Consider the following 15,636-nt stretch of genomic DNA (forward strand, 5'->3'; position numbering starts at 1 on the left):
GTTTCATCTGACCAAAAGGCTACCTACTCCCTTTTCTCTACCCTTTCTGTCAAAAACCTTACATGCCACCATCACAAGGTCCACCTTGAAATTTCAGTCTCCACATCTCAATTTTAACCACAACATCTCAAAGTTGATGAAGAACATTCCATGTTCTACAGTTCAGTCCACATTATGGTGAGTTTGTTCTTTCAATCCCGAAAAATTATCTATGAGCAGAACTTATTGCATTTGGTGTATTTTGGTACTGATTTCCAACTGATAGAGGTGGGGGGGGGGGGGAGGAGGTCACCTGCTGTTCCAGTTCCTCCTGGTATGTTGGCGCCCTCCTCTCATCAGGCTCCAACCTTCCCAGTCTGGTGGTCCTGCTCTCTCTATAGGGAGGTCCACCCTCCTCAGCCCGGGGACCCCTGCCCTCGGCCAGGTGGTGCCCCCAGTGCGCCCCTGTCTGCTGGTTAGCCAACAAACTCCTGGAAGTGTCACTGGTCTGGACATGATCAGAACCTGCAAAGATGAAATATATTAAAACCATGTGTATTCCATGCACATTAAAGTATGTGTTATCTGCAATGTGCCAGCTGGTGCAGTGACTGTCTACCTGAGACTGCGTTGATAGGAGGCAGTCTGTCCTCTCTCCGGTTGGGCCTGGTGACATTGGCTTTTCTCTGAGAGGTCTCGGGGTTTAGCCAAGCTTCCTCATTCTGCCTGTGCATCTGCTTCAGGTCAGCTAGACAGGCAAATCATAAGAAGAGTTCAAATACAAGATTCCAAAGTAAAAATCAGCAGACCAGCAAACATTTTTACCCCTGCCTTCAAAACTGTTTAAAATGTGGCCCTCTACAAAGTGACTATATCAAATCATGTTATTTGTATAGCCCTTCTTACAAACAATGTCACAGAGGGCTTCACAGATCAGATGAGCAAGTATACATATATGGGGATGAGCCTGTATCTCTCATCAATTTAACACAGATCCACTTATGCGATCCTGAAAGGTGAGCCAACAATGAAGGTAAGTGAACCATGCTACAACGTACTTATGAGGTCCCCTCGGGTGTTTCTGAGGGGTGCGCCGCACCCTCCCCGGCCCCATGGGTTGTAGTTTTTCATTTCAGCCTCCATCTTGGCCTCAGCCCAGTCTCTTTCTTTCTTTTCCAGCCTCAGGCGCTCCTGCTTCTCCTGGATCTGGAGGGATTCAAGATTTTGAAGGAATATGGTGAGGAATACTGACTCCCCTGGAACCACATGTACCAGAGATTTGAGGATAGACCCAGCCTAGATTGTGACATAATCATGAACACGAGACTGACTTTCACTGGGTGAGACGGTCTAAATGGGATGAATCATACTAACTTACAAATGATGTTAAAAATCGATATATAAATCTACAACTTTTATAATTGATCTGACCAAAACATTCACTCCTCCATTCTCTGTGCCATTCACGTCAAAACATTACGTGCCCACCATCATTGCTCTACTTGTTTCAAACATAGACCAAGGTAAGACACAGAATCTCAACTCAAAGTTGATCAAGACAATTCCATGTATCATAGTAGGGAGGGGGGAGTCACCTGCTGTTCTAGTTCCTCTTTGTACGTTGGCGCCCTCCGCTCATCAGGCTCCACCCTTCCCAGTCTGGTGGTCCTGCTCTCTCTATAGGGAGGTCCACCCTCCTCAGCCCAGGGACCCCTGCCCTCGGCCGGGTGGTGGCCCATGTACACCCCTCTCCCCCCTTCAGTCAGAGTGGAGGGATCTCTTCTGAGGGAGGCACCGTACTCCTAGGAAAGAGAGAAAAGGCTTCATGCTATGAGCAGTGATCCATTTCAAATTACATTTACTCACCACAAATGAGGTGCAATTCACAGATCAGTATTCCTCTCACACCATTTATAAAATAAAAGCCAGTCAGCTCTCTGTACTCTACTGAATAAAGAGAAACTCACCCTTGTTTCCATGTAAGGACCATCTTGTTTTAACTTTGGGTGAAGCTTCATTTTCTGAAACTTTGGCCCTCTGTTGCTTGGGAAAGTTCTCAAGTTCAGTTTTCTCAATTTTGCAGATGGAAAATTGTGAACACTTCTATGAACACAAGACGCTGTTTACCTACTAGTATTTGGCAACTGGTAAGGCACACAGGTAGCCTACTTAAGGCTTCTCTTCCAACTAAAGCACACCAAAAGTTCTCACAAATGATGTAACTCCCATATTTCTGACAGTGCTTGTTCTTAACTATGCAATGACACTAATATTAGTGGTACGCATTAAGACCTTCTCTCTGTACTGAGTTTCTGTTTGTGTCAGTCTTAGCTAATATCGGCTGCCAAAAAGCGTCAGGCGTGACATCATAATGCTTTGGAATGCCAAGATGTGTCCGTTGCTATGTCAACTTCTGATTATGATGTCACGCCTGATGCTTCTTTGCAGGGAAGTTCCCTATGGTAAAAGTGGGGGTACGTGCACCCCGAAGGACGCGGATCGTTCTCTGGTGTATGCAAAATAAATCAGTGATTTTCCTTCCCAAACAATCCTTTTGATGATTGGCCGACTGCAGTGTCAGTATCACAAATAAACACATGCACTCTAGGCCTAGTAAATCAACAGAATAATATCATCACAATGTCTAATATGTCGGCTAAGGGATAATGTTGAAATGATATCATTAGGCTACCAAATAACAGTGTGTGAATAGCGCATGGTCATTTACTTTTGTTCGTATGTTGAGTAAACATTTGCATCCCGCCGACACAATTCATTCATTCATTTTACAAGTTACATCGGAAAGTCATCAATAGGCCTACTAAGTATCTTGATTTGATCAGTAACACTCCTGAAGCTTTAATGTATTTAAATGGTTATCATGAAGATTTTGATCTCATTAGGCCTACAGCTTACCATTCTTTGTCAAGAACGGTCTGAAACAAAATCCTGTATTTACCTCAGTGTATTCCCTAAATGCTTTGAGCTGTGTGTGTCATCCAAAAATACTACCAGTGGAACGAGTTCTGTTGTTATGCCGTATTAATATTACAAGGGCAAAATCTGTCATTAATGGTTTAACCAAAAGAAAGAATTTGCTGGAAGGGAAATAATGGTAGAATTTGTGAAAGTTAGTGTAGAAAGTTGTGTCCAGTCAATCTTGAGTCTTATGTAATGAGTTTGTGTGACAAAGACAATTGGTTCAGTTACAAATGATGCAGTTCTAATGATGATGCTATTCAAGCTAGTTTTAATTCACTCAACAAGCAATTAATTTCCAGAAGTGATAAGTTGCCATTTATTCTCCACTTTTTTCCGGAACTTTTTATGATCTAATGGATTCTTAGGGTAAAGAAGGTTGCAGTCTAGAAGACATTCTTTTCTCAGAAAGCCAACGAGAGAGAGAGAGAGAGAGAGACAGAGAGACAGAGAGACAGAGAGAGAGACAGAGAGAGAGAGAGAGAGAGAGAGAGAGAGAGAGAGAGAGAGAGAGAGAGAGAGAGAGAGAGAGACAGAGAGACAGAGAGAGAGAGACAGGGAGACAGAGAGAGAGACAGAGAGAGAGAGAGACAGAGAGACAGAGAGAGAGAGAGACAGAGAGAGAGACAGAGAGAGAGAGAGAGAGAGAGAGAGAGAGAAAGAGAGAGAGAGAGAGAGAAAGAGAGAGACAGAGAGACAGAGAGAGAGAGACAGGGAGACAGAGAGAGAGACAGAGAGAGAGAGAGACAGAGAGACAGAGAGAGAGAGAGAGAGAGAGAGAGAGAGAGAGAGAGAGAGGGAAAGAGAGAGACAGAGACAGAGAGACAGGGAGACAGAGAGAGAGGGAGAGACAGACATAGAGACAGAGAGAGACAGGGAGACAGACAGAGAGACAGACAGAGAGACAGAGAGACAGAGAGAGAGACAGAGAGAGAGAGAGAGAGAGAGAGAGAGAGAGAGAGAGACAGAGAGAGAGGGAGAGAGAGAGAGAGAGAGAGAGAGAGAGAGAGTTCTTTGGGTCCACCCTCTTTGACAGGATGTAGTCATCTGGCAGTCTGATAAACTTCCTGGAAGGCTCCATCCTAAGTCACATAGAGAAATTTAGCATCTCATACTTCATGACCAAACTCTGTTCTACTCTCCCCTAAACTTTGCAGTAGTGCCCCAGTAGTGGAGGGTGTTACCTGTCAAGTGAGTCCAGCTCCTCTCACTCTGAGCGCATCATCTGGCCCTCCGCCCGTTTCTGCTCTCTGAGCAGCTTTTTACGGATTGCAGACAATTTACAGAGGACTTCCTTCTTGTACTCTGGTAGGCCGTCTGACACACATACACACACATACCAGTTACAACTAATGTACAATGTGTTGGTTCTAGTTATATGGAACATTTTGTGTTTGTGTGTGTGTGTTACCTGCAGCTCTCAGCTCCTTCCTAACAGCTGGGACAGAAGGTGTCTGGGATTGGAGCCCTGAAAGAGAACCCGTCTAAAAGGTGTGTGGGGGGAAGAGAGACATCAGTTTCTACCTGTTTTCAGACCATGCTCTCCATACTACGTTTATGGTTTATACAAGCGGTAACCTACAGGCATGGGGGTGGTGGGGCATTTCCTGTCCATGCTGGGGGGACTGGGGGTGGACTGAGGTGCCCTGTGTCTCTTCTGGAGGGTGGGGATGGGGGGCGAGATCTCCCTTTGCATCTGCAGATAGACAGTAAGATGGGGATCATACTGATATTTCTGTTGGTTCAAATCTTTCTAATAAAGTTTTGTGGTCCTCTCACCTCTCGAATGCGCGCCTGTCTCTCTTTCTCATAGCGCATCCTCCCAGCAGCAATCTCCTCTTCCTCCACCTTTTTTGTCCTCTTCTCCTTTGCGAGACGGACCAGCTCCTTGTTTTTGGCCGTTTGCTGTTGTAAAAGGAGAAGACCAAACTTGATTTAGCTAATAACGGCTGAGTCACAAGAACACTCCTGAAAGAGAACACTCCTAAGAGGTGTCTGTGAGGGAAAGAGACATCTGTTTCTACCCGTTTTCAGATGATGCACTCCATAGCACGTTTATGGTTTATGCAAGCGGGTAACTTACAGACATGGAGGAGGTGGATCGTCTGCTGTCCATGCTGGGGGGACTGGGGGTGGACTGGGGGGCCCTGTGTCTCTTCTGGAGGGTGGGGATGGGGGGCGAGATCTCCCTTCGCATCTGCAGATAGACAGTAAGATGGGGATCATACTGATATTTCTGTTGGTTCAAATCTTTCTAATAAAGTTTTGTGGTCCTCTCACCTCTTGAATGCGCGCCTGTCTCTCTTTCTCATAGCGCATCCTCCCAGCAGCAATCTCCTTCTCCTCCACCTCTTTGTTCTTCTCCTCCACCTCTTTCCTCTTCTCCGCTGCAAGACGGACCAGCTCCTTGTTTTTGCCCCTTTTCTGTTGCAAGAAGAACACCAAACTTTATTGAGCCAATAACAGCTGAGTTACAAGAACATGTCACACTCGCTTAAAATCGACCCTTACGTCAAGTGTTTATTGTCCACACCATAAAAATCTAATTCTACTATCAAGATTGTTCAGCATTGTTATTCAAGAGTGTGTGGTCCACATAAGATAACTTGTATACTGTATATTGCAAACGCATATACAGTCATTTCTGCCAAATCCCTCTTAGCCCATCAGTGCCCAGCTGACCTCCATCTCCTTGAGTTTTCGGATCTCCTTCTCCTCGTCAAACTCCCTCTTTATTTGAGCCCTCTGCTCTGCCAGCCTCCTCTCCTCCTTCGCCTCCTCCAGACGTAGCTTCTCCTTCTCCTCTGCCTCCTTAAGGTACTTCTCCTCAATCTGGACAGGGCCCAAAAGGTAAACGGTTTGTTATACAAAATCATGTACCTGTGTGTGTGTGTGTGTGTGCGTGTGTGTGTGCGTGTGTTTGTGTACAGTACACAACATCCTGCAAATCAATGGCTTGTTGAAGCTAAAAGACCCTATAGCCACCAGAGGCCAGGGTCTTGAAATCTAAACAGAACACATCCCAAACCATACCACACAGTACCTGTTGTTTTAGGGCAAGCTTATACTTATCCAGTTCAGTGAGTTGATGAAGCGTTGGCTGGTTAGGAAACACATTTCCTCTGGCATACATGGAGGTCTGGACAGGGGCAAAACCTGCAAAGATAAAGTAGAACAGTCATGTGCATTTTGTGTACGTGTGTATTACATTTGCGTGAAATGATGTGATGTCTGCAGTGTGCCAGCTGGTGCAGTGACTGTCTACCAGAGACTGTGTTGATGGGAGGCAGTCTGTCCTCTCTCGGGATGGGCCTGGTGGCTTTTTTCAGAGAGGTCTCGGGGTTCAGCCAAGCTTCCTCATTCTGCTTGTGCATCTGCTTCAGGTCAGCTAGACAGGCAAAGTACAGTCAGACACTATACACAGAAATATCTGCCATCAACTGAACTCCAATCAACCTATGCAATCCTGTAGGGTGAGCCAACATGGAGTGTAAGTGAACCATGCTACAACGTACTAATGAGGTCCCCTTGGGTGTCTCTGAGGGGTGCGCCGCACCCTCCCCGGCCCCATGGGTTGTAGTTTTTTATTTCGGCCTCCAGCTTGGCCTCGGCCCGGTCCCTCTCTGCCTTCTCCAGCCTCCGGCGCTCCTGCTTCTCCTGGATCTGCAGGGATTCAAGGTTACAAAAGAATTTGGTGAGGAATACTGACTCGCCTGGCACTACATGTACCAGAGGTTTGAGGATAGACACAGTCAGCGTACACTATGACATCATCATGAACATGAGAATTTCAACTTGCACAACTCGAATAATTAGTCCTTTGTGAATAAAGATGGTCTTGTATTTACCTTTATCAGGTTATAAAAGCATAATGAGTATTTCATTATGAAACAGAGTCGCTAAAGGCTCTAAATGGGAAGGATCCCCTTTGTGAATTAAAGTAACGTATAAAAAACATAAATCTACTTTGATGTACAACTGCTCTGTTTCATCTGACCAAAAGGCTACCTACTCCCTTTTCTCTACCCTTTCTGTCAAAAACCTTACATGCCACCATCACAAGGTCCACCTTGAAATGTCAGTCTCCATATCTCAATTTTAACCACAACACATCAAAGTTGATGAAGAACATTCCATGTTCTACAGTTCAGTCCACATTATGGTGAGTTTGTTCTTTCAATCCCGAAAAATTATCTATGAGCAGAACTAATTGCATTTGGTGTATTTTGGTACTGATTTCCAACTGATAGAGGTGGGGGGAGGAGGTCACCTGCTGTTCCAGTTCCTCCTGGTATGTTGGCGCCCTCCGCTCATCAGGCTCCACCCTTCCCAGTCTGGTGGTCCTGCTCTCTCTATAGGGGGGTCCACCCTCCTCAGCCCGGGGACCCCTGCCCTCGGCCAGGTGGTGCCCCCAGTGCGCCCCTGTCTGCTGGTTAGCCAAAAAACTCCTGGAAATGTCACTGGTCTGGACATGATCAGAACCTGCAAAGATGAAATATATTACAACCATGTGTATTCCATGCACATTAATGTATGTGTTATCTGCAATGTGCCAGCTGGTGCAGTGACTGTCTACCTGAGACTGCGTTGATGGGAGGCAGTCTGTCCTCTCTCAGGATGGGCCTGTTAGCTTTTTTCAGAGAGGTCTCGGGGTTCAGCCAAGCTTCCTCATTCTGCCTGTGCATCTGCTTCAGGTCAGCTAGATAGGCAAAGAACAGTCAGACACTATACACAGAAATATCTGCCATCGATTGAACTCCAATCAACTTATGCATTCCTGTAGGGTGAGCCAACATGGAATGTAAGTGAACCATGCTACAACGTACTAATGAGGTCCCCTTGGGTGTCTCTGAGGGGTGCGCCGCACCCTCCCCGGCCCCATGGGTTGTAGTTTTTAATTTCGGCCTCCAGCTTGGCCTCGGCCCGGTCCCTCTCTGCCTTCTCCAGCCTCCGGCGCTCCTGCTTCTCCTGGATCTGCCAGGGATTCAAGGTTACAAAAGAATTTGGTGAGAAATACTGACTCGCCTGGAACTACATGTACCAGAGGTTTGAGGATAGACACAGTCAGCGTACACTATGACAATGACATGAACATGAGACTTTCAACTTGCACAACTAGAATAATTTGTCCTTTGTGAATAAAGATGGTCTTGTATTTACCTTTATCAGGTTATAAAAGCATAATGAGTATTTCATTATGAAACAGAGTCGCTAAAGGCTCTAAATGGGAAGGATCCCCTTTGGGAATTAAAGTAACGTATAAAAAACACAAATCTACTTTGATGTACAACTGCTCTGTTTCATCTGACCAAAAGGCTACCTACTCCCTTTTCTCTACCCTTTCTGTCAAAAACCTTACATGCCACCATCACAAGGTCCACCTTGAAATTTCAGTCTCCACATCTCAATTTTAACCACAACATCTCAAAGTTGATAAAGAACATTCCATGTTCTACAGTTCAGTCCACATTATGGTGAGTTTGTTCTTTCAATCCCGAAAAATTATCTATGAGCAGAACTAATTGCATTTGGTGTATTTTGGTACTGATTTCCAACTGATAGAGGTGGGGGGAGGAGGTCACCTGCTGTTCCAGTTCCTCCTGGTATGTTGGCGCCCTCCTCTCATCAGACTCCACCCTTCCCAGTCTGGTGGTCCTGCTCTCTCTATAGGGAGGTCCACCCTCCTCAGCCCAGGGACCCCTGCCCTCGGCCAGGTGGTGCCCCCAGTGCGCCCCTGTCTGCTGGTTAGCCAACAAACTCCTGGAAGTGTCACTGGTCTGGACATGATCAGAACCTGCAAAGATGAAATATATTAAAACCATGTGTATTCCATGCACATTAATGTATGTGTTATTTGCAATGTGCCAGCTGGTGCAGTGACTGTCTACCTGAGACTGCGTTGATAGGAGGCAGTCTGTCCTCTCTCCGGTTGGGCCTGGTGACATTGGCTTTTCTCTGAGAGGTCTCGGGGTTTAGCCAAGCTTCCTCATTCTGCCTGTGCATCTGCTTCAGGTCAGCTAGACAGGCAAATCATAAGAAGTGTTTCAAATACAAGATTCCAAAGTAAAAATCAGCAGACCAGCAAACATTTTTACCCCTGCCTTCAAAACTGTTTAAAATGTGGCCCTCTACAAAGTGACTATATCAAATCATGTTATTTGTATAGCCCTTCTTACAAACAATGTCACAGAGGGCTTCACAGATCAGATGAGCAAGTATACATATATGGGGATGAGCCTGTATCTCTCATCAATTTAACACAGATCCACTTATGCGATCCTGAAAGGTGAGCCAACAATGAAGGTAAGTGAACCATGCTACAACGTACTTATGAGGTCCCCTCGGGTGTTTCTGAGGGGTGCGCCGCACCCTCCCCGGCCCCATGGGTTGTAGTTTTTCATTTCAGCCTCCATCTTGGCCTCAGCCCAGTCTCTTTCTTTCTTTTCCAGCCTCAGGCGCTCCTGCTTCTCCTGGATCTGGAGGGATTCAAGATTTTGAAGGAATATGGTGAGGAATACTGACTCCCCTGGAACCACATGTACCAGAGATTTGAGGATAGACCCAGCCTAGATTGTGACATAATCATGAACACGAGACTGACTTTCACTGGGTGAGACGGTCTAAATGGGATGAATCATACTAACTTACAAATGATGTTAAAAATCGATATATAAATCTACAACTTTTATAATTGATCTGACCAAAACATTCACTCCTCCATTCTCTGTGCCATTCACGTCAAAACATTACGTGCCCACCATCATTGCTCTACTTGTTTCAAACATAGACCAAGGTAAGACACAGAATCTCAACTCAAAGTTGATCAAGACAATTCCATGTATCATAGTAGGGAGGGGGGAGTCACCTGCTGTTCTAGTTCCTCTTTGTACGTTGGCGCCCTCCTCTCATCAGGCTCCACCCTTCCCAGTCTGGTGGTCCTGCTCTCTCTATAGGGAGGTCCACCCTCCTCAGCCCAGGGACCCCTGCCCTCGGCCGGGTGGTGGCCCATGTACACCCCTCTCCCCCCTTCAGTCAGAGTGGAGGGATCTCTTCTGAGGGAGGCACCGTACTCCTAGGAAAGAGAGAAAAGGCTTCATGCTATGAGCAGTGATCCATTTCAAATTACATTTACTCACCACAAATGAGGTGCAATTCACAGATCAGTATTCCTCTCACACCATTTATAAAATAAAAGCCAGTCAGCTCTCTGTACTCTACTGAATAAAGAGAAACTCACCCTTGTTTCCATGTAAGGACCATCTTGTTTTAAGTTTGGGTGAAGCTTCATTTTCTGAAACTTTGGCCCTCTGTTGCTTGGGAAAGTTCTCAAGTTCAGTTTTCTCAATTTTGCAGATGGAAAATTGCGAACACTTCTATGAACACAAGACGCTGTTTACCTACTAGTATTTGGCAACTGGTAAGGCACACAGGTAGCCTACTTAAGGCTTCTCTTCCAACTAAAGCACACCAAAAGTTCTCACAAATGATGTAACTCCCATATTTCTGACAGTGCTTGTTCTTAACTATGCAATGACACTAATATTAGTGGTACGCATTAAGACCTTCTCTCTGTACTGAGTTTCTGTTTGTGTCAGTCTTAGCTAATATCGGCTGCCAAAAAGCGTCAGGCGTGACATCATAATGCTTTGGAATGCCAAGATGTGTCCGTTGCTATGTCAACTTCTGATTATGATGTCACGCCTGATGCTTCTTTGCAGGGAAGTTCCCTATGGTAAAAGTGGGGGTACGTGCACCCCGAAGGACGCGGATCGTTCTCTGGTGTATGCAAAATAAATCAGTGATTTTCCTTCCCAAACAATCCTTTTGATGATTGGCCGACTGCAGTGTCAGTATCACAAATAAACACATGCACTCTAGGCCTAGTGAATCAACAGAATAATATCATCACAATGTCTAATATGTCGGCTAAGGGATAATGTTGAAATGATATCATTAGGCTACCAAATAACAGTGTGTGAATAGCGCATGGTCATTTACTTTTGTTCGTATGTTGAGTAAACATTTGCATCCCGCCGACACAATTCATTCATTCATTTTACAAGTTACATCGGAAAGTCATCAATAGGCCTACTAAGTATCTTGATTTGATCAGTAACACTCCTGAAGCTTTAATGTATTTAAATGGTTATCATGAAGATTTTGATCTCATTAGGCCTACAGCTTACCATTCTTTGTCAAGAACGGTCTGAAACAAAATCCTGTATTTACCTCAGTGTATTCCCTAAATGCTTTGAGCTGTGTGTGTCATCCAAAAATACTACCAGTGGAACGAGTTCTGTTGTTATGCCGTATTAATATTACAAGGGCAAAATCTGTCATTAATGGTTTAACCAAAAGAAAGAATTTGCTGGAAGGGAAATAATGGTAGAATTTGTGAAAGTTAGTGTAGAAAGTTGTGTCCAGTCAATCTTGAGTCTTATGTAATGAGTTTGTGTGACAAAGACAATTGGTTCAGTTACAAATGATGCAGTTCTAATGATGATGCTATTCAAGCTAGTTTTAATTCACTCAACAAGCAATTAATTTCCAGAAGTGATAAGTTGCCATTTATTCTCCACTTTTTTCCGGAACTTTTTATGATCTAATGGATTCTTAGGGTAAAGAAGGTTGCAGTCTAGAAGACATTCTTTTCTCAGAAAGCCAACGAGAGAGAGAGAGAGAGAGAGAGAGAGAGAGAGAGAGAGAGAGAGACAGAGAGAGAGACAGAGAGAGAGAGAGAGAGAGAGAGAGAGAGAGAGAGAGAAAGAGAGAGACAGAGAGACAGAGAGAGAGAGACAGGGAGACAGAGAGAGAGACAGAGAGAGAGAGAGACAGAGTGACAGAGAGAGAGAGAGACAGAGAGAGAGACAGAGAGAGAGAGAGAGAGAGAGAGAGAGAGAGAGAGAGAGAGAGAGAGAGAGAGAGAGAGAGAAAGAGAGAGACAGAGAGACAGAGAGAGAGAGACAGGGAGACAGAGAGAGAGACAGAGAGAGAGAGAGACAGAGAGACAGAGAGAGAGAGAGAGAGAGAGAGAGAGAGAGAGAGAGAGAGAGAGAGAGGGAAAGAGAGAGACAGAGACAGAGAGACAGGGAGACAGAGAGAGAGGGAGAGACAGACATAGAGACAGAGAGAGACAGGGAGACAGACAGAGAGACAGACAGAGAGACAGAGAGACAGAGAGAGAGACAGAGAGAGAGAGAGAGAGAGAGAGAGAGACAGAGAGAGAGGGAGAGAGAGAGAGAGAGAGAGTTCTTTGGGTCCACCCTCTTTGACAGGATGTAGTCATCTGGCAGTCTGATAAACTTCCTGGAAGGCTCCATCCTAAGTCACATAGAGAAATTTAGCATCTCATACTTCATGACCAAACTCTGTTCTACTCTCCCCTAAACTTTGCAGTAGTGCCCCAGTAGTGGAGGGTGTTACCTGTCAAGTGAGTCCAGCTCCTCTCACTCTGAGCGCATCATCTGGCCCTCCGCCCGTTTCTGCTCTCTGAGCAGCTTTTTACGGATTGCAGACAATTTACAGAGGACTTCCTTCTTGTACTCTGGTAGGCCGTCTGACACACATACACACACATACCAGTTACAACTAATGTACAATGTGTTGGTTCTAGTTATATGGAACATTTTGTGTTTGTGTGTGTGTGTTACCTGCAGCTCTCAGCTCCTTCCTAACAGCTGGGACAGAAGGTGTCTGGGATTGGAGCCCTGAAAGAGAACCCGTCTAAAAGGTGTGTGGGGGGAAGAGAGACATCAGTTTCTACCTGTTTTCAGACCATGCTCTCCATACTACGTTTATGGTTTATACAAGCGGTAACCTACAGGCATGGGGGTGGTGGGGCATTTCCTGTCCATGCTGGGGGGACTGGGGGTGGACTGAGGTGCCCTGTGTCTCTTCTGGAGGGTGGGGATGGGGGGCGAGATCTCCCTTTGCATCTGCAGATAGACAGTAAGATGGGGATCATACTGATATTTCTGTTGGTTCAAATCTTTCTAATAAAGTTTTGTGGTCCTCTCACCTCTCGAATGCGCGCCTGTCTCTCTTTCTCATAGCGCATCCTCCCAGCAGCAATCTCCTCTTCCTCCACCTTTTTTGTCCTCTTCTCCTTTGCGAGACGGACCAGCTCCTTGTTTTTGGCCGTTTGCTGTTGTAAAAGGAGAAGACCAAACTTGATTTAGCTAATAACGGCTGAGTCACAAGAACACTCCTGAAAGAGAACACTCCTAAGAGGTGTCTGTGAGGGAAAGAGACATCTGTTTCTACCCGTTTTCAGATGATGCACTCCATAGCACGTTTATGGTTTATGCAAGCGGGTAACTTACAGACATGGAGGAGGTGGATCGTCTGCTGTCCATGCTGGGGGGACTGGGGGTGGACTGGGGGGCCCTGTGTCTCTTCTGGAGGGTGGGGATGGGGGGCGAGATCTCCCTTCGCATCTGCAGATAGACAGTAAGATGGGGATCATACTGATATTTCTGTTTGTTCAAATCTTTCTAATAAAGTTTTGTGGTCCTCTCACCTCTTGAATGCGCGCCTGTCTCTCTTTCTCATAGCGCATCCTCCCAGCAGCAATCTCCTTCTCCTCCACCTCTTTGTTCTTCTCCTCCACCTCTTTCCTCTTCTCCGCTGCAAGACGGACCAGCTCCTTGTTTTTGCCCCTTTTCTGTTGCAAGAAGAACACCAAACTTTATTGAGCCAATAACAGCTGAGTTACAAGAACATGTCACACTCGCTTAAAATCGACCCTTACGTCAAGTGTTTATTGTCCACACCATAAAAATCGAATTCTACTATCAAGATTGTTCAGCATTGTTATTCAAGAGTGTGTGGTCCACATAAGATAACTTGTATACTGTATATTGCAAACGCATATACAGTCATTTCTGCCAAATCCCTCTTAGCCCATCAGTGCCCAGCTGACCTCCATCTCCTTGAGTTTTCGGATCTCCTTCTCCTCGTCAAACTCCCTCTTTATTTGAGCCCTCTGCTCTGCAAGCCTCCTCTCCTCCTTCGCCTCCTCCAGACGTAGCTTCTCCTTCTCCTCTGCCTCCTTAAGGTACTTCTCCTCAATCTGGACAGGGCCCAAAAGGTAAACGGTTTGTTATACAAAATCATGTACCTGTGTGTGTGTGCGTGTGTGTGTGCGTGTGTTTGTGTACAGTACACAACATCCTGCAAATCAATGGCTTGTTGAAGCTAAAAGACCCTATAGCCACCAGAGGCCAGGGTCTTGAAATCTAAACAGAACACATCCCAAACCATACCACACAGTACCTGTTGTTTTAGGGCAAGCTTATACTTATCCAGTTCAGTGAGTTGATGAAGCGTTGGCTGGTTAGGAAACACAGTTCCTCTGGCATACATGGAGGTCTGGACAGGGGCAAAACCTGCAAAGATAAAGTAGAACAGTCATATGCATTTTGTGTACGTGTGTATTACATTTGCGTGAAATGATGTGATGTCTGCAGTGTGCCAGCTGGTGCAGTGACTGTCTACCAGAGACTGTGTTGATGGGAGGCAGTCTGTCCTCTCTCGGGATGGGCCTGGTGGCTTTTTTCAGAGAGGTCTCGGGGTTCAGCCAAGCTTCCTCATTCTGCTTGTGCATCTGCTTCAGGTCAGCTAGACAGGCAAAGTACAGTCAGACACTATACACAGAAATATCTGCCATCAACTGAACTCCAATCAACCTATGCAATCCTGTAGGGTGAGCCAACATGGAGTGTAAGTGAACCATGCTACAACGTACTAATGAGGTCCCCTTGGGTGTCTCTGAGGGGTGCGCCGCACCCTCCCCGGCCCCATGGGTCATAGTTTTTTATTTCGGCCTCCAGCTTGGCCTCGGCCCGGTCCCTCTCTGCCTTCTCCAGCCTCCGGCGCTCCTGCTTCTCCTGGATCTGCAGGGATTCAAGGTTACAAAAGAATTTGGTGAGGAATACTGACTCGCCTGGCACTACATGTACCAGAGGTTTGAGGATAGACACAGTCAGCGTACACTATGACATCATCATGAACATGAGACTTTCAACTTGCACAACTCGAATAATTAGTCCTTTGTGAATAAAGATGGTCTTGTATTTACCTTTATCAGGTTATAAAAGCATAATGATTATTTCATTATGAAACAGAGTCGCTAAAGGCTCTAAATGGGAAGGATCCCCTTTGTGAATTAAAGTAACGTATAAAAAACATAAATCTACTTTGATGTACAACTGCTCTGTTTCATCTGACCAAAAGGCTACCTACTCCCTTTTCTCTACCCTTTCTGTCAAAAACCTTACATGCCACCATCACAAGGTCCACCTTGAAATGTCAGTCTCCATATCTCAATTTTAACCACAACACATCAAAGTTGATGAAGAACATTCCATGTTCTACAGTTCAGTCCACATTATGGTGAGTTTGTTCTTTCAATCCCGAAAAATTATCTATGAGCAGAACTAATTGCTTTTGGTGTATTTTGGTACTGATTTCCAACTGATAGAGGTGGGGGGAGGAGGTCACCTGCTGTTCCAGTTCCTCCTGGTATGTTGGCGCCCTCCGCTCATCAGGCTCCACCCTTCCCAGTCTGGTGGTCCTGCTCTCTCTATAGGGGGGTCCACCCTCCTCAGCCCGGGGACCCCTGCCCTCGGCCAGGTGGTGCCCCCAGTGCGCCCCTGTCTGCTGGTTAGCCAAAAAACT

At 45.7% G+C, this 15,636-nt stretch overlaps 2 protein-coding genes across 3 annotated transcripts; both read right to left on the reverse strand.

The window, feature by feature from the left end:
• Positions 1-3,936: 3,936 nt before the first annotated feature.
• LOC146273592 (uncharacterized) lies at positions 3,937-6,346 on the reverse strand. Of its 2 annotated transcripts, none has more exons than XM_084706040.1 (9): positions 6,224-6,346; positions 5,641-6,114; positions 5,239-5,382; positions 5,042-5,155; positions 4,738-4,863; positions 4,541-4,654; positions 4,370-4,442; positions 4,143-4,263; positions 3,937-4,040 (listed from the first exon to the last, which is right to left on the reverse strand). In XM_084706040.1, the coding sequence occupies exons 2-8, from the start codon at positions 5,644-5,646 to the stop codon at positions 4,166-4,168; spliced, it is 675 nt and encodes a 224-aa protein (XP_084562166.1). In that variant the 5' UTR covers positions 5,647-6,114; positions 6,224-6,346; the 3' UTR covers positions 3,937-4,040; positions 4,143-4,165. The 2 variants fall into 2 exon arrangements, with proteins under 2 accessions (XP_084562166.1, XP_084562165.1); XM_084706039.1 differs by having other exon boundaries at positions 4,143-4,275.
• Positions 6,347-12,152: 5,806 nt separating this feature from the next.
• LOC146273593 (uncharacterized) lies at positions 12,153-14,452 on the reverse strand. Its single transcript, XM_084706099.1, has 8 exons — positions 13,880-14,452; positions 13,478-13,621; positions 13,281-13,394; positions 12,977-13,102; positions 12,780-12,893; positions 12,609-12,681; positions 12,382-12,502; positions 12,153-12,279 (listed from the first exon to the last, which is right to left on the reverse strand). The coding sequence occupies exons 1-7, from the start codon at positions 13,883-13,885 to the stop codon at positions 12,405-12,407; spliced, it is 675 nt and encodes a 224-aa protein (XP_084562225.1). The 5' UTR covers positions 13,886-14,452; the 3' UTR covers positions 12,153-12,279; positions 12,382-12,404.
• Between the last annotated feature and the right edge of the window lie 1,184 nt (positions 14,453-15,636).

Source organism: Hypomesus nipponensis, chromosome 9 (assembly GCF_054491055.1).
Source record: "Hypomesus nipponensis isolate SF chromosome 9, ASM5449105v1, whole genome shotgun sequence".
Classification (NCBI taxonomy): domain Eukaryota; kingdom Metazoa; phylum Chordata; class Actinopteri; order Osmeriformes; family Osmeridae; genus Hypomesus; species Hypomesus nipponensis.